The sequence below is a fragment of the Perna viridis genome, chromosome 4, assembly GCF_037379345.1.
Source record: "Perna viridis isolate PV_CMFRI_1.1 ecotype Kerala chromosome 4, ASM3737934v1, whole genome shotgun sequence".
In the NCBI taxonomy this organism is placed as follows: Eukaryota; Metazoa; Mollusca; class Bivalvia; order Mytilida; family Mytilidae; genus Perna; species Perna viridis.
The window spans coordinates 10,169,325-10,188,786 of record NC_142448.1 but is presented as its reverse complement, the minus strand read 5'-3'; the positions used below and the strand labels follow the sequence as shown (position 1 = coordinate 10,188,786).

At 32.3% G+C, this 19,462-nt stretch overlaps 2 protein-coding genes across 7 annotated transcripts in view; both read left to right on the top strand.

The window, feature by feature from the left end:
* The first annotated feature begins 4 nt into the window (after nucleotides 1-4).
* On the top strand, nucleotides 5-13,767 carry LOC148618794 (uncharacterized). The gene is made up of 2 exons (XM_088578030.1): nucleotides 5-92; nucleotides 8,675-13,767. Exon 2 carries the CDS (start codon nucleotides 9,741-9,743, stop codon nucleotides 10,587-10,589), a length of 849 nt encoding a protein of 282 aa, XP_088434156.1. The 5' UTR covers nucleotides 5-92; nucleotides 8,675-9,740; the 3' UTR covers nucleotides 10,590-13,767.
* Nucleotides 13,768-15,669: 1,902 nt separating this feature from the next.
* Nucleotides 15,670-19,462, top strand: part of LOC148618793 (chondroitin sulfate N-acetylgalactosaminyltransferase 2-like) — a 31,910-nt gene continuing 28,117 nt past the window's right edge. For 3 of the 6 annotated variants that reach the window (XM_088578014.1, XM_088578020.1, XM_088578017.1), the window contains exon 1: nucleotides 15,670-16,459. The gene's annotated coding sequence lies outside the window, so the exon portion shown is untranslated. Of the gene's footprint in view, nucleotides 16,460-17,226; nucleotides 17,246-19,462 lie in introns of those variants that run through there. The other 3 variants (XM_088578015.1, XM_088578016.1, XM_088578021.1) reach the window with 3 other exon arrangements.

The window sequence follows — 19,462 nt, the reverse complement described above, 5'->3', positions numbered from 1 at the left end:
TTTGGCGCTTCGTTTTAAGAATGCCCAGGCCAATGGGAACGTCACATAAACGTTTCCATTTCAGGAAGGACAACTCTCTTGATTTCCCGCTGGTATTCTTCGTACTCACTCAATTTTCATTATTTTTTAATAATGTACATTTCTTTTTTAATGCATTGTATGTTTTTATTGTCTGTTCTCTCATCCGAGGTTCGGATTCTAGTATTCATGTACTATATTACACAAATGTTTCATTTCTTGGTGACAAAAGGTATGGTCTAAACTGCGTAACCCGTACCCGTACCAAATTGAAATAATCATAATGGCACCTGTTTGAAATGGCACTTGATCAAAATGGCACCCATTATAAATATATGTTTAATTATTTAACAATATAAAAATTAATCCTCTGATTTATTTAGTATTCTTGGTATTTTTGGAGGTTATTTATTTTGGATAGATATAAAATTAAAGTCTTTTAGCAGGACATATGCATTAATTCATAATTGTGATAAAAAATGTTTTATAATTTCACTTGAATAAATTTCATTTTGTCCTTTCATTTACAATATTTTGTTCACATATTTTATTATTTTCATTAAATTATTTATAAAAATGGGAAATTAAATAACACAATAAAATACTTAGTGAAATTAAATGAAATACCAAAAAAAAGATAAGGTGTGAAATTTATCACAAATAAAAACTAGATTAAAATACAGAAGTACATGTACAATATACACAGCCATAAATTATAGGTAATTAGCAAAGCCATTAACCATAATCCCAAACTAATTTACTTAATGAATTTGCAATAAAAACTTGAATGATATATCTTTTTCTTCATGAAATGAGCCCTTCAAAATAAATAATAAATAAAATAAATTAAAAAAAAAACATTTTATTGGTAATATTTATGACTGAATATGTGTGTGTGGTTCCACATTGGTATGTTTAATGAAAAACATTTATTCTTTCATTGGTTGGCATTTCTAATTTATTAAAAAAAATACAATAATAAACCAAGTGCTATTTTATAGAAAATAAGTGCCATTTTGACTATATTAGGTGCCATTTGAACCAAGTACCATTTTAACTAGCACCCCCCCCCCCCAACTTTTCCCCATACCCAAATACTACTTTGCTAATTTCTTCATTATTGCTTGATATTTCCAGTTGAAAGTTGGTACACATATACCAAATGACATGATGGTTAGGCTAGAATTAATGGTTTTTAATATATTTGTATCCATTCTTTGCTGGTACGGGGATTGACACTAGGTACGGTATGGAATTCAAACTCAATCACTTCTTTTTTAAAACAATATCAAATCTTTCAGAACTTTATCTGAAGTCATAAGGTGAACTTTTAACCTCTTACTACTTTTAGAAAAATGTAAAATTCGGACAGGAAAGTGAAAAATAGTCACTAAATAGTTATTTACAGTAACTTCCTGTCACACATTTTAGACCTTCTGACTTCTGAAAACCGATGAAACAAGAAATATCAGAAAAATATAAATCATTTTCTTGATTAGAAATGAATTGAAACAGACTTTTCCACACCTCATGCAATTTTCAGTTCTTAACATACTGTAAGAATGAATATTTAAGCAAAACAATATTTGGGTACGGGTACAGGTATGGGTTACACATTTTAGACCCTACCTGATTAAAATGATGTTCCTTCTGAGAAAGTGATGTTAATCCTTTTTGGGATTTAAACTGATGTTGCTTTGTATTTAGAACATATCTATACTTCAAACAGCTAAAATTAGGCTAGAAAATATCTGTTGAGCAATAAAAGGTAAAAAATCCCACCTGCACCAAATCTTTTCTGAAGGTTTGATGAAAATCGACCATTTTAAGTTTACTTGGCCTTATTTTGCACTCCCTGACTAATAAGAACCAAACTTGGAACAAATGTTCTTTAGGGAGTTCTGTATAGAACTGATGTGGGGATATTTGATCTGTTGAAAAGCATTGTCACTGTTACTAAAGATAGAACATAGGGGGCAGATGGAATTTTTTTCACATATGTCTCCAAAACTGTTACATTTGTAGGTTATGCCAAATTCTGACATGAGAATGTGTTAAGCATGATAGGATCTACATTTGTATCAGTGGTAAATTTTTTAATGTAAATCAGTTTAGCCATGTTGGAGTAATTGCCCTTTTTCAATTTTTTTTTCACTATTGTTTATGTCATTTCTTTCAAAAATCTTCTCCTCTGACACCGCTAGACCAATTAGAACCAAACTTGGTATGAATGCTTCTTAGAGTGTTCGGCATAGAATTGATGTGTAGATTTTTGATCAGTGGAAAAAAACATGGCCGCCATAATTAAAAATAGAACATTCAGTAGGGGTCAGACAGAAGTTTTCACACATTTCTCTAAATCTGTTAGGTAAAGCCAAATTCTGACTTAGGTAAAAGTGTTCAGCATGTTGAGATTTATCTGTCGTTAGATTGTCACGTAAATCTGGTTGCCATATTGGAGTTATTGCCCTTCTTTAACATAACTGCTTATTTGAAAAAAAATTTCTCCTCAGAAACTACAGCACAGAATTTAATGAAAAAAGATTGTTCCTTAGGTTTGAGCATTAGGTATTGTTATCCAAGAAAAAATATGGCTGCTTTTACAAAAATAGAATGTTGCTTATTGAGCCAGGTGAGCGATTCTGGCTCTTTAGAGCCTCTAGTTTAAGGTACATGTAAGGATGTGCAAAATATGTTGATGCTCTGGCCTCCTCCCAGACCCCATGAAGGTCCGAGATCGTTTCCCTACTCTTAACTATTTGGGAGTACATCAACTAAAGACTATAAAAATGCTTTTCTTCTGTGGGGGAATGACATATTCTTCATAACTGTCTTCAAGGTTTATTTTTATTATCGAACACTGGAGATGTGATGCTCCAATTTTAGAATTTTCAATGGTTGTACACAAGATTTCCAGCAGATGACATAACACCCTTCGGGAATCTTTCTTGTCATTAATTTTGGTTGAACTACTTTAACTTAACCAAAGGTTAGCAGTGAAATTAAAAATATCATTATTATTTGGCAAACATTTAAAATAATTATCAGGCCCTGGTCAGGTAAGTGTAGTGTTTTTCATCTGGCAGACAAAAATCCCTAGTGTTTAAATTCCAGCAAACAACAGTCTATAGCTCTATATATCCGTGTTAAGTGTAAAGTAATCTGCAATATATTCCAGATGAATCTGAGGGTTTTCAGTTTCACAAAGGGGTATAATGAAAAAAGGGGTGTTGTTTTTCTAGGGAGTACAGATGAGCATAACTGAAATACAAAATGTATGACACAGACCAGTGACCATAGTCTATATGAATTTTAAGTGTTGGAATAGTTTAGCGTGTGTTTTGGATCCCAAGTGTAGTGTGACCCTTGTGTTTTGGATCCACAAGTGTAGTCTGTCCCTAGTGTTTTGGATCCACAATTGTAGTCTGTCCCTTGTGTATTGGATGTACAAGTGTAGTCTGTCCCTAGTGTTTTGGATCCACAAGTGTAGTCTGTCCCTTGTGTATTGGATGCACAAGTGTAGTCCGTCCCTAGTGTTTTGGATCCACAAGTGTAGTCTGTCCCTATTGTTTGGATGCACAAGTGTAGTCTGTCCCTAGTGTTTGGATTCACAAGTGTATTCTGTCCCTAGTGTTTGGATTCACAAGTGTAGTCTGTCCCTAGTGTTTTGGATCCACAAGTGTAGTCTGTCCTTGTGTTTTGGATTCACAAGTGTAGTCTGTCCCTAGTGTTTGGATGCGCAAGTATAGTCTGTCCCTAGTGTTTGGATTCACAAGTGTATTCTGTCCCTAGTGTTTGGATTCACAAGTGTAGTCTGTCCCTAGTGTTTGGATTCACAAGTGTAGTCTGTTCCTAGTGTTTTGGATCCAGTAATAATCACATAGGTGTATTCCAAGAAATATTAACTTTCCTCTACATCAACATTGAACAAAAGACAAGTTTCAATTTACCAAATTAACAATCCTGATATAATTTCAAACATGTTTTTCTATGTGTTCATTACATTGTATTATAGGGTACTTGTCATGACTCCATGGTTTCAGGAGAATGGGTCCCAATCTACCATTCAAATGCATTGAAAATTGTAATTTACAGAATGTTGAGATTAGTATTAAAAGTAAAACATCTTTCTGTGTTAAGACAAGACAACCATTACTAAAAATAGAACATAGGGGTCACACAGAAGTTTTTCGCATTTATCTCAATAACCACTAAGTTTAGTTTTAGCCAAATTCTGACAGGAAAAATGTGCTCAGCATGATAAGGTCTCTCTATAGTCAAATTTTCGTTATAATCTGTTTAGCCATTGCCCTTTTTCGATTTTTTTTCCCCAATTTTTAATGTTATTTCTTTCAAAATTTTTTTCCTCTGAAACTACCTGACCAATATGAACCAAACTTGGTATGAATATTCCTTAGGGTATTCTGTATAGATCTGGTTTGGGGATTTTTGATCCTTCAAAAATCATGGCCCCTGTTACTAAAATAGAACAAGAGGGTCAGTCAGAAGTTCTTCTCATATAGATGTATCTGCAAAACCCTTAGGTTTAGCTTAATTCTTTCCATTGCTGAAATGATCCTTATTTCAAGGCCTACAAAAGTCTGCATTGGATCAAAGTTGTCAGACAAGGTCTCACTAACCACTTCTAACGTTTCCATTACTTTACAAGTTAAAAAAGTAATTATCAAAGTTTCACTCTGAATTCCCAGGACAAATGACATCTTAAAGTTGCATACCGTTGCAAAGCTTGAAAAATAAGGCTTCCAAAATCATTATGCTAATGGTACGATGATTGTAGAAATTCTTCACAAAATTTACTTGAATATATAATCCACATTTTTACCTGTTCTGCTAACTGACAGCATGGAGGCAAATTACTCACACATGTAAACAATATTCACTCTTTTGTAGTTAATTACATATATGATTGTAAAGTACACATTCTCAGCTTTATTTTGACTACTTTTAATCATAATACACACAAATAATGCACTTAAAATGCATATGTCTAGGTTCAGTGTGTTTTTTGGTACTACGTTAGGGGGTGGCCATTTTTGGAAGTGGTTAGTGAGACCCAACTCCTTGTTGGAGTTATTGCCCTTGAAAGGTGAAAAATGATGTTTTTTTTCAGTTCTCAGCCATTATCTTGAAAACTCTGATAGATAGAAAGAAACTATCAATTGCTGAAATAATCCTTATGATAAGTCCTCCTAAAATCTTTTGAGTCAAAATTGTCGACAGCTTGACAGTTATTGCCCTTGATAGACAAAAATTTAACCAGGTGAATCATTTATGTATTGGACAATCTAAGTATGACGAGAAGGTATGGTGTTTATGTCAAAGAGAAAAAATCTCCACCAAGATGAAAATCTCCGCCCAAGGCCACCCACTGGTCTTCAATAAACAATCAGGAAATCCTCATACCAAGGGGCAGGCTGTAGCTGACCTCAAAACATCAAAATATACAGGTACAGCAAAAGAGCGGCCCTATATACTCAAGGAACATAAAAAATAAACTGAAGGTGAAAACAAAACAAGACATACAGAAGCCAGAAATTCCTGACTGAGACTGGCACAAAAAATATTACACAATTAAACATACCTAAATATTAGTTCAGAAAGGTCAGAGTCCCAAGATACAATGGAAAAAAAAAGAAACTGAATACAAATTTCACAAATGTACAAACTGATGACTACTAACAGTTAATTGACCTGCCAGTTCCAGACCAGCTATGTCCCCATTGTATGTAAAATCAATCCCAATGCTTCCCATGCAGGGTTGAGAATCACAGTACATTTTATGTCATACAGTAAGAACACAAACATGTCATGCCCGAAACTGCTTTAAAATATTGTGTTTTAATTTTTATGTAAAGACCCTTTGAGCAAATCAATGTCATTACCAAAAAACGCTATCTTAAACAATTTGACAACAATATCAAAACCATACCCCTTATGAATGAGTCAGTAGTTTAGTTAACTTATTGGGTATTGAGATTTCTGTGCTTTTTGTACGATATTACTGTACAACAAAAGGTTAGAGATACCCACACATATTAATCCTTTACAAATACAGCTGTATTTGAGAGCCAGTTTCTTGTATTGGTTGAAAAATTCTGTGAATGTTTTTACGAGCTTGTGATATTGAAAACCTTGATGTAGTAATTTCTTGATTATATAAAGATTCCTTTCATTAAAATCTGAAACATTGTTACAAATACAAGGAAATCAAACCAATTGTGATATGTAAACACCACATGATGGTGACAATGGGACATCACCATCTGAAAACGGATAGTTGATAATAGGGAATGAAAAATCATCCCTTTTATCATAAATTTAGTATTAAGTTTACCATTATCAATATAAATACTAAGATCAAGAAACAGATATTCTTTATTATCAATATTTGCTTTATTCAAAGACCATTCTGTGGGATATATATTTCTTTAGTATAGATATTGAAGTTGTTGTTATTTAGAGCAAAAATACTGCCCAAATACAATGTATCTAAAGGTGTAATAAATTTTTCTACCAAATGTTGTTTGGAAGGGTTTTTATTTATTTAAGCCATAAATTGTGATTCGTAACAGTACAGAAAGAGGTCCGCAGTAAGGGGTGCACAATTAGTCCCAATGGGAATTCCAATTACTTGTTGTATAACATGAATTTGAGTGATGTAAGCATATCAAAAGAAGTCCAATTAACGTTGTTTTTTATGTTTTTTTCATTCCTAAAAAATGATATAAAAATTTGAACAAGTATATTCACATCCTGATTTATTAAATGACCATTTGGGCATGTAATTTATCAAGCACTTCAAGTGAGTTTTTAAAACTCAAAAAAAAAAATAGCTAATTCCACTATTTCAACATGAAAGTTCAAAATTAGTTTACCGGTAATTTGTTTTGTGTGAATAATCTATGAAAAGATCTGCACTATAAGCAGCTTCCTGACTAGTTTCCACATGTATCATTATTTTTTTTTTCAACATTTCACATGTATATTGAAACAAACATATATGTTCATATTTGTTAGTGTGAGTAGAAATCACGTAACTGCATGTACATGTATGATCAATAATGCCATTCTGATATTGTAAAATGTTTCTTGAATTAGATAAAAAATATCCTGCAATTATATTCAAGATTTTTATATAAAACTAGGAATATTTGTTCCCTGAAATTTAAACACTAGGGATTTTTATCTGCCTGATGAGTAATCTTGATCATGAGCAGAGCTAACTTAAAGGTGTATTTACACTTATTGAAGACCTTTGGGTATTTATTAAGGGTATATATGATATTGCATTTGTTGCATTTCACCATAACTAATCCTCCTGTTGCTTAGATGTACTTACCTATTTTAAACATGTATTTAATATGATGTAATTTTATTTTATGTAAGCAATTAGCACTCGAAAATGGTATTGCCATGTCGTCAGCTTGGTTTTTTGTACAATAACTTGAATATTTGTTGGTTGTTGTTATAGAACTCAAGGTTCCAAGCCACAAAAGGAATGTTGACCTCAGTGGTTAAGAAAGGAGGGCCAAAAGCAAAGCAAAAGTTCCTTTGAATTTTTCCACAAAACGCCAGTAAAAGCATATGGGTGTCTACAATATTGATTGGCGATATTCTGTTCCACAAAAGAAAGTCTGGGGTTGATTGTGGGGCTAAAATTTGAACCATTAAGGAATGAGGGGGCAAAAAAAAGTAAAAAAGCAAGCAATTCATAGAATGTGAGTATTCAACTTCAGTAAAAGCATAAAGATGCCTATAAATATTGGCTGACAATATTTTACTTCACAGAGGAGACCAGGGTAAACTTTAAATTGGAGGCCAAAAAAAAAAAAAAGAAACATTTGACTTATTAACTTCAGTAAAAGTATATAGATGTTTATTATATTGACAGGCAATATTCTGTAGAGGGAGGTCAAGGCTTGTTTTGTCCATTAAAAGTTAGAACCATTAAGGAAAGGAGTGGTTAAAAAGAGGCTTAGAAACAAGCATTTTTGTAATGTCGTGTCCTGGATAGTAATTTGACTATAAGTAAATGGGTATCTTTGGTAATGTGCCAAAGGAAGGCTAGGGTTAAGTTTGAGGGTTGTGACTTCATCTAATTAGGACAGGGCCAGAAACACAGAACTTGAGGAATTGAGAATGGATGTCTTTGAAATTGTACCTCAAGGTACTATATCCCAAAAGGAAGGTTGGATTGATTTTGGTGATTATAAGTGGAATCATTTTTGAGAAAGGGGCCTAAAAATAGCCCATAAATTCTGGTCAAATGTCTAATTACAATCAAAATTAAGAGCAGTAACAAGCTTGAATGGTGTGTCCATACTTGTCTCATTTTCAGGATTTCACTTCTGCCATTGTATTAAGCTGTTCTTTGAAGGAATTTAATTGAAAGCTATGACTGGAACTACATTTTGCTTGAAGTTTTTATAGTCAACATCTGAAAAATGCAGACTTTTTATTCCAGAATCTGTTTATTCTTATTTCAGGATTGTTTATTCAATTTTTTTATTCTGTTGAGGAGCAATCTGCAGAGAAGTTCACCTATAATTAAAATTAAAGATGATGCTCCTCTAGATGTCTCAATTTCCAAGACCATCCTTAAAAGTATCAAATAATTGTTTCTTTTATTTTGCAGATGCTCAACAATGTCGGATTACTACAGGCTAGACCAAGAATGTTCTGACAGTCCCATTCAATGTCCAGATGGAAAAGCCAAAGATAAATGGCTGGATTAAGAAAATGAAAATAAAATATATGAGGAAGAATATGATGATTATGATTTCTATGAAGAAGATAATACTATTCAGAATTACGATGATGGGGTTAATAGTGAAATATATGAAAGTAACAAGAGAACAATTGTATCGCTGGTTTCAGCCACTGAAAATATTCAAGGGAAGACAACTCATGCTGAATAGTATTTACTTACTGTTCTTGGTATATGAAAAGAGAACAGATCATAACACTGATGTCAATACATGTAGTGTCATCAACCAATCACAATGCCCTTTCTATGGCCTGCAGTATTGGTTATTTGAAAATTGTCAAGTTTCTAGTCGAAGAATGTAATGCTGATGTTAATGGTAACCAAGGGCGACCTTTGTTCCGGGCAATTTTCAAAAGACATTTTCAAATTGTCAAGTATCTTATAGAAAAAGGGGCTGATGTTGGGATATATGTTTCTTAGGATGTCATGATGTTGATGGTTTCGTTTGGGATGACTAAATATGTCATTGATGTTAAAGCTGTTGATGAAAAAAGTGGAAAGATATCGGAGACCTTTAGTGAATGTTTAAAAGTAACACCTGATGATAAGATAATTAAATTTTTAATTGCTCACTCAGCTGTTGAAAAGTGTCAATCTGCAACTTTGTTTCATATACTAAAAATAATTCTCTACAGTCATGAACATCTAGACACATGCCAGTATGTAGAAATGTTTTTGGATAGAATCATTGACATTGAAGATGTTAAATACAATAATTGAGAAACAATTTTGAGTTATTCTGTAATTAAATGCCCTTACTTTGGTGCAAGTGATGTTTGTATGTGTATTGATAAATTTATAACCAAAGTAAAAAAATGCCAATAAAATAGAATTTAAGAAGAAAGTCATAGTTCCTGCATTGAACAGAGATTCTGAGGATGTACATAGAGTGGTCCATGAACGTTTTGAGTCCACAATTGAAGGGAAGTCAACCATGAAGTCTGTCCATTCCAATGAAGTGAAAAGCTTGCACCCTTCACTACATGCATCTACCAGGGAAGACAACAAAGAGTTGTTGATATCACTGATAAATCATCCAAGTATTGCATTCAATCTTAAACTTGATGCTGTTGAGGTTTATGGAGCATGCTTAGCTCTCAAGGATCAAAATTTGGTTATGTCTGCTCTTCACTGGAATGTTGTAACAGTAATGCGTAATAGAGATAAAACTAATATAATTCTACAAAATCTTTCATCATCAATTCTTACTTCTTTAGTTAAGGAGTACAGGAAAGCAAAAGACAGTAAACCCTTTCACAAACTTATAGTGCCATTCAGACGAGCAGCTTACAGTTATGAATTAGAGTTTCAGACTATCGAGGACTTGTTATGGGTAGGAGCTGGTGGATATAATTCGCATATGGTTCAAGCAGCCCTCATTATAGAAAGACTTATAGGTCTGTCAAACAATATCACTTTCTCAGTTACACATGTCTTGGCGTCTGTCTACATGGCTCAGCGAAAGTCATGTGAGTTTATAGCCTTGGTTACAGACCATCTGTCATTCTATGCTTCAACTGGTATATTGCAAACTATAGGACACAGATATTCAATCAATAAATTTAATGACGTGTTCAGATATTTAAGTGATATTGTCTGCTTACTAGATACTGGACAACAGTTGGATTTTAGAACTATGCTTACAGTTTTAGAATGTGTGTACATTATGGCAATTAGGGATAATATTCTTTCTGTATTTCAGTTACTTTTTTACTTCCTTTATTTTCCAGTTAGAAGAAGGACAAGGAAACATTTGAATTCAAAAAATTTCTTTGTAGAATAATTAAATCAGACATTCGAGATACAGTTAATAGAACACTACTTCATTATGCTGTCCTTGCCAGAGAGTCATCTACATGGCTGATAGAAAAGTTGGTTGAAAAAGGTGATGGAGGAGGAGGTGATGTACCAGAGTATATGAGGAAGGGATTACAACCTCTTCGTATCACTCAACTATTGATAGAATGTGGTGCAGATCCTAACGCTTATGACAAATTTGGTCAAACACCTCTTCACCTATTCTTTGCTGCAGAGATATACAGGCCAAGTATAAAATTACTAGATAAACACATTGGTGTTCTAAACTTGCTTAAGGAAGCATGGGCTCACACAGACTGTAGACTTCTCAGGTAGAACTCCAGTAGACTACTCAAAACATACATGTCTTAGCCTCTGTCCATCAGAACACGTGACTATTCAGTGTTTGACCTCTCGGTACATCACCAGCAATAGTATTTCATTTGAAGGTTATGTTTCAAGGCATCTAGAAGATTTCATTAGGATGTATCAGACACATGGTAGTCATAGTTTACATAAATGCTATATAATCTGATTATATTGAACAGGTAATGTGAAATACATGAAGGAAGCAGCAAGTGTTCTAAATAATGTTTTTACACAGGGGTAATTTCTTTGGCATTTTTATTCAATGATAAATCTTAAGAAATTATGTATATTATAACATTCTTCATGCAGGGTTTACTGTGTCAAGACAAAAGCAATGAAACTTTCCTTTCTCATATTTTGTGTATACATGTACATGCACATGTGCAGATATACTTACCAACCTATTTTTTGGTCATAGTGTAGAAATTTTTTAAGTTGGAGTATCTTTTACAAGGCTTTATTTTTTTATGTTTTTTTTGGGGGTGGGGGGGGGAAGAAGATAGTTGATAGAATTTAACAAGTTTACATTTTATTTATTCTTCTATTTTATATAATTTCTTGGGTAATGGTATTTACAAATTCAGATAAAGATTTTTGTTACAGTACATGTATTTCTAGATTGTGGTTTGTTTATGTTTGAAAAGCTACTTATTTGTTAAGGGACAGAGTATGGCATAAATTTAGATTATTATTTATTGTTGTTAAGTTATGTTATGGAACTGTAGTCGTCATTAAATGTAGATTTCAACACATTGACTAGAGTAAAAATGTATTGATCTCTATAAAATTGTACCACAAGGTTCTGGACCACACAAGTCCAGCTCAGATTTACTTTGGGGTGTTTTGATCTAAACCATTTGGCTAAAAATGCCAAAAACAAACATCTTTGTCTTGTACAAATATTATAACTTTAGTAAAAGTAAATGGATCTCTATGAAATTGAACAACAATGTTCCATTTCGCAAGGAAAATTGGATTTAATATTGATAAATTGTTGACCCTTTGGAACTATATTATTAACTAGTGTAAGTTATTTGCCTAAATTCTTTCAGTCGGGAGAAAGTGAAAAATTTGGATTTTCAGTATCATTTAATCAATTTCCTTTTTGTAAGAAATTATACTATCATCATACCATTATATAATGATTTTAAATCTTTAGTGTTGAAACATTAGTATTTATATGTCAAGGATTTGTTTAAAAGAATAAGAATTTTGTGCCAAAAGTGCATGTTATGTACATTGACTTCACATATACAGTGAAACCTGTCTAAACTGAACCCTGAATACCTGTCTAAATTAAACCCTGAATAACCAGAATACCTGTCTAAACTAAACTCTGAATAACCAGAATACCTGTCTAAACTGAACCCTGAATAATCTGAAAACCTGTCTAAACTAAACCCTGAATCTTCTGAAAACATGTCTAAACTGAACTCTGAATTACCAGAATACCTGTCTAAACTGAACCCTTAATAATCTGAAAACCTGTTTAAACTAAACCCTGAATCATCTTCAAACCTGTCTAAACTAAACCTAGAATATCCAGAATACCTGTCTAAACTGAACCCTGAATAACCTGAATACCTGTCTAAACTAATCCCTGAATAACCAGAATACCTGTCTAGACTGAAACCTGAATCTGAAAACCTGCCTAAACTGAACACTGAATAATCTGAAAACCTGTCTAACCTGAACCCTGAATAACAAGAATACCTGTCTAAACTGAACCCTGAATAACCAGAATACCTGTCTAAACTGAACCCTGAATAACCAGAATATTTGTCAGAACTAAACCCTGAATAACCAGAATAAATGTCTAAACTGAACCTAAAATAATCTGAAAACCTGTCTAAACTAAACCCTGAATCATCTGAAACCCTGTCTAAACTAAACCCTGAATAACCAGAATACCTGTCTAAACTGAACCCTGAATACCTGTCTATACTGAACCCAGAATAATCTGAATACCTGTCTAAACTGAACCCTGAATAAACAGAATACCTGTCTAAACTAAACCCTGAATAACCAGATTACCTGTCTAAACTGAACCCTGAATAATCTGAATACCTGTTTAAACTGAACCCTAAATAACCTGAAAACCTGTCTAAACTAAACCCTGAATAACCAGAATACCTGTCTAAACTGAATGCTGAATACCCATCAAAACTGATCCCTGAATACCTGTCTTAACTGAACCCTGAATAACCTGAATACCTATCTAAGCTGAACCTGATTACTTGTCTAATCTAGATCCTGAATAACCTGAATACCTGTCTAAACTAAACCCTGAATAACCAGAATACCTGTCTAAACTGAATGCTGAATACCCGTCTAAACTGATCCCTGAATACCTGTCTGAACTGAACCCTGAATAACCTGGATACCTATCTAAGCTGAACCTGAATACCTGTCTAATCTAGATCCTGAATAACCTGAATACCTGTCTAAACTGAACCCTGAACACCTGTATAAACTGGATCCTGAATAACCTCAATACCTGTCTGAGCTGAACCTTGAATAATCTGAATATTTTTTAAATATTCAAGGTTCCTTTATATCAATTAAAATGTATTTTGTACCCTCGTAAACTGATAACCTGCCTTATCTGAACCAGTCCTAAAGAGGCTTGGTTTAGACAAGTTTCTCTGTATAAGTAATTTAAAGATGTAATTAGCAAATTTTATTTGAATTCTCCAGAAAAGATCCACAGAACATGTCTCAGTGTGCATGTTAACCTTCATGAAACAAATACAGATGTTTTGATCATGTTGAAATTAAAAATATGTTTCTTCCTGCCTGATTCTTATGCTCAGTTGTTCTTGAATAGAAAGTTGATAAGGGATTGAAGCATTGCCAATTTGTTATAAATATTTATAACTGTAGTATCTCAAAAAGAACCATTTTGTACAAGAAGAAAACAAAAAACAAATGTGACTGAAAGTTTTGGCGAGATGTTTGCTGTCTGATACATGTACATGTATTGATAACACATGGTGGTAGATAGGTGAAGATTTTATATGTTACATCCTTACTAGGTGAGAAGATGACTGACAATACAATATGTAGGTAAGTTGTCATATTACTCTAGTGTTAATAACCAGGAATAAAGAAAAATAGAAATTAATATAGAGGTAACACAAATGTAGAACTAATTACATCAAAGTATAATTAGACTTTCCTTCAACCACTAATAGCTTGTAATTGTAATTAAGAATCACACAAAAATTCATGAAATTAAACTAGTTGAAATCTAATAAAGGCCTGTAATTTAATGACGCTTTCTGATTAGATAAAAAAATTTGTCCATCATCTCATAAATTTTGTAATGTGATTGTGACATCAACCTTTTTTTGCAGATTTATTCCGGAAATTTTGATACTAAAATTAAATTACAAGGAATGACATATTTTTTTCAGTCTATTTGAAATAACCTCATTGTCTTTAGTGCACACTTGAAGAGATCCTGCTACACATTATTTATTATGCACCAACCAATTGAAATTATTTCTTTATAGACAGAAAAAATATCACAATCATTCCTTAAATAAGACAGTAAAAACTATCCTACATTGTAAAGACATAAATGTGTCAGTCAGAAAAATGTTTCTGTAAATGTTCAAAAGAATAGTGAAAGTTTTCCATTTAAGTAGCAGTCTTTCAGGAGGTGATTCATTTATGACAAAAACCCACCAAATTCACTTTATATCTTATTCAAAATCAGTTACAGACCACATAACAAGTGATAACTTTTCATTTGGCACTTAAGAGATAAAATTTAATATATTATACATGAAATTAGCACTTTGCAAGAGGTATTGTCCTTGATTTTGTTCGATTTGGTTGATTTTAGCGGGAAGTAAATGTATAATTTTTTCAAAAGTACAGATCTGAATATGGAAAGGACAACTGTAATGTGAACATGTAGCATATGTAGATTGAAAAAGCATCGTTTGTTCAGCGGATTTTTTCTTCACCATGAATCACTTTAATATGGACAGTGTCTAAATTTTTTAAGTCTTTAAAAACAAGTATTGAACAACAGAGTCCTGCTGTCAAAAGAGGAATAACTCAAATGTTCTTCAGTGAAATGTTGCCTATTTGAGAACATGAGCAGACTGAAAATGTTAGACTAAAAACATCAAATATTCACCTATTTAATCACTGATTTATTTTTCAATAATATGAAATTTTATTTAAATTTAAGACTAATTAGCATTTCAAAATTTCAAAGGACAGCTTTTAGTTGTTTTAAGAAATAAATTGGTTGGCAAACACAAATGGAAACTTTCCAAAAATTTCTTCAAAATGCCTTAAAAAACTTAAAACTCTTTCACAAAAGTCTTTGATGGGTATAAAATGGAATGGTCAAGTTTTAGTTCTGCCATTTCCTTTTTAAGTCCCTATCTTGATATTGATTTGAAGAAAAATAGATGTATTCTTATGCATACATGTCTGATAACACTGAGAATGGAGGACAGGCACACTGCAACCTTTTTTGACTAAATTTCTGCATTGAAATACAAGTGAAACACAGTATTGTTTAATTAAATCTGTTGCAACACATATTTCATAACGTACCTTTACACAGCCAAATGTGCCACATGATACTCATATGGTGCTCAAAGTATCTGATAATTATATGGTAATCATATTATATTTAATATATGATATTCATATGTTTGTGAAAAACGTATGATAATAATATGATAAATATCATATGATTACCATATAATTATCATATGTTTTTGCTCAATTCATATTAATATCATGCTATCCAAATGATATGATTCTCATGTTTGACAGTTTTACCTGAGAACTAGACTAGGAGTGTTAGCCATGCATGAAAAAGGTTTATGTTAATTAGGTATGATAAAACTTAGTGACACAATAGCATGCTTGCATGTCTAACCGCCTTTGTAGAGAGAGAGTTTTGAGTATATTTTGTAACTCATTTCCAAAGTTCTTAGCTTCTAAATAGTTCAAGATTTGGATAATACATTGTAAAGTAGTCAATATTACAGAAAAGCACTTATTTCTTTTAAAAAAAAGTTAAGTCCAAGGTGTGGATTCGTAGTGTCAATAATGACTATTTAAATGCATGTGAAGCTTAAAAAAGGCAAATCATTTTTGTATCTAATCCTGATTAATCTTGACAGTTTCATGTTTTGGGGTCGACAGAAGATACCCCAAAATTTATGAAAGGTCGTGAACTAACATCTGTTATTTAAAATAAATAGCAATTGCATGTTTACATATAAGAAAGAAAACATGTAATTCTGTGCTCAAATAATCATATATCAGCATTTAATCTTATATTTCAGTAATTAAAATGTAAAAGTAATCTAAGAAGCCTTGTTTAAAGTTTGTGAATTTAATAGTTGATATTATTACAGATGAGGTAAGCCATGGTATGTTAGTGAAGACTCTTGTGATCAGATATTAGGTTGTGTAGCAAGAATATACTTCAGTGGACAGTGATAACACAATGTAAGTGTTGCCTAATTATAACTAATAGTTTATGTCCTCAGTAACTAGATTTAGGAATATTCTTTATACTATATAATCATTTACTGTAACACAACCTTACGCTTGAACTATGATGGCCACTATGAAACCTGGTTTAATCTACCATTTTACTTTGAAATGCCTGTACCAAATCAGGCAGCTAATTTAATGTGTCATGTATTTGGGTTACTCCTTGATTTTGCCAGTTTGTATCATTTAATAACTCTTTTCCAGATTGATGTTATTGAGTTCAATAATTTTGTTATAACATTAATTTAGTTGTGTAGGAATTATTGTTTTATATCTTATAATCTAAATGAAGTATAAATATTAAGTATGTATTAAAAAAGTATCAACACAATTGTATAGTGCACTCTGGAAGATAAAAACTTTGTGAGAAAATTTGGTTTTCGAAGAGTAGCATTTTGAATTATTTCTTAACTGTTTGAAGTATATTTATTAAATGCATTTTATTTTTTACCTTGCCACATATAGTAGCACATTGTACTATTGTGTGTCAACCTTCATTAAACGGTGGGTGTTGAACCCATTTGCCCCCAGTTATGGGTCTTTTTGTGCCAGGGTATCATTTGTTCCACCCACTTAAAAAATATATAAACTTGTTCATGCAATAATTATTGTATTCAATTGTACAACTTGTATAATGAAGTATTGTAAAATTTTGATCATTTTAAAGAAAATTAGATTGACTTCCTTCTTTTATCCAGGCTAGGGCACAGCCAGTCTATTAAGTAGTGTAGTGAGTCAGTGAGTCATTTTAGTAAAATAATTTGATTTCTTTCTTTAAAAAGAGCTCAGATAAATATTCAAATCATGCCTATGTTTTATTTCAAAGTCAGTTTATACAAAAAGAAAATTGTATACATTGACAAACTCAAAAAAACAGTCAAACACATGAAATGTTCATATAAAGGGAAGAAATTTTTTACTCATTACACACACTTTTCTTGGCAACTTATTTCACTGTTCGAATGTTGAATTTCACATATATTTTCACAATAGAAAGGTTATTTCACACTGTTATTTTTGCCTCTGACTGCAACAGCATTTGTACTTTTGGTAACCATACATGTTTCATTCATTCATTCATGGTAAATATTATGCACAATACCTGTACAGGTAGACTGGTGCTAATGAGTTCCCAATTCTGGCTTAATTCAAATAATTAAAAAAAAAGCTTTGTGGTGCCAATGAAACCTCTTAGAATATGCAATTGGTGAGAAATGACACTCCGTTAGTGGTTATGGGGATAGCTGTTCTAACTTTTGTCATCCCACCATTTTATTTTTACTTGTTGACTTTTCTTTTCAAGTTTGAAGGAATTTTTTTCTATTTTTGCAGAAATCTGATCTCATTTAAGAACTAAGATAGTGTTTTAACACATGTATATGTGATACCTTCCACTGTTAACCATTGTTAAATGCAGATTTTTTTAGATTGTGTGTAAGAAATTGTTGTTCAGGTGAATATTATATATCTGGCTTTTATGCCCCCACAACTAAATTTTAGTGGCATCTTGCTTTAGCCTCTTCCCTCTGACCGACAATTTTTCACATGATAACTCGAAAATAATTGTATCAATTAAACTGAAATTTTTTGAAATTATATATGGCCACAGACCCATAACTAATAATTCCAATAAGGTTCCACACATTTTTTCACTGACATTTTTGGTTTGAAATTTCAAGGGATGGAGTGTGATTCTGCTATTCCCCATACCCAAGGTAATGCCTAAATGTCCTCCAGAAAAACAAAATAATTCTTGAAACTGACACTTTGTTTGCTTTAAAAAATTCTTTTGAGAATATATTTTATTCTATCCATCTTTTTTGTCAAGCATTGAAAAGATTTTCAAGTCTCTAATACACTTCACTCTGAGTAATTAATGTAACTTTATTCTCGCATGACATCTAAGTAAGTGACTATCCTGTACAACATTTTGGTGTGACTCAGGTCTAAGTTCATTTATATGAGCATTAGGCCATACATCTAAAGTTGGAATCCCCCTTTAATTCTTTTAATAACTAATTTTTTTTTTGAATTATTGAAATTTATTCATTACAATGGGAGGGGGGGTCTAGATTTTGCACAATGATTCAAAATCACTGACACCAAATAAAATAGTGTATATAACTATAGTGGAAAGGCTCCACCTCCTTTTAAACTTCCAACATTTTTTTTCAGGTGAAACAAATCCTATTTTGTTTACTTTTTAGCTCACCTGACCATGGGCTATGTGTGTTATTGTTATTGGTTGGCATCCATCATCGTCTGTTATCATCATTAACATTTTTTCAAAACTCTTCTCCTCTGCAACTTGACCAAACTAAGTATGACTGTTCCTGGGGTAGCTGATGTGGGGATTTTTGATACGTTGAAAAGCATTGCGACAGTTACTTAAAATCAAACATCTCCAAAACTGTTAATATGATTAGATCTATCTAGGGTCCAATTTTTGTTTTATTATGTTAAGTCATGTTGGTTGGAGTTATTGCCCTTTTTCTACATTTTATCCCAATTTTTAATGTTATTTCTTTAAAAAATCTTCTCTTCTGAAACTACCGGACCAATTAAAACCAAACTTATTATTATGAATATTCCTTAGGGTATTCTACATAGATCTGATGTGAGGATTTTTGATCTGTCAAAAACCATGGCCACTGTTACTTGAAATAGAACAAAGGGGTTAGTCAAAAGTTTTTCTCATATATCTCCAAAACTTTAAGTTTAGCTAACTTCTTTCAATTGCCAAAATGATCTTGTTATTAGGCCTACAAAAGTCTGCAAGAGATGAAAGTGGTTGGAAATTTTCTTATTAGAGTTATTGCCCCTGAAAGTTGAAAAATTATGTTGTTTTTTTTAGTTTTCAGCCAATATCTTGAAAACTTTGATAGATAGAAAGAAACTTTCAATTGCTGAAATGATCCTTATGCTAAGGTGTACTAAAGTTTGCTACAGTTGTCA

Coding starts and splice junctions, on each gene's coding strand:
- LOC148618794 (XM_088578030.1), top strand. CDS start 9,741: ATGAAGTCTGTCCATTCCAATGAAGTGAAAAGCTTGCACCCTTCACTA.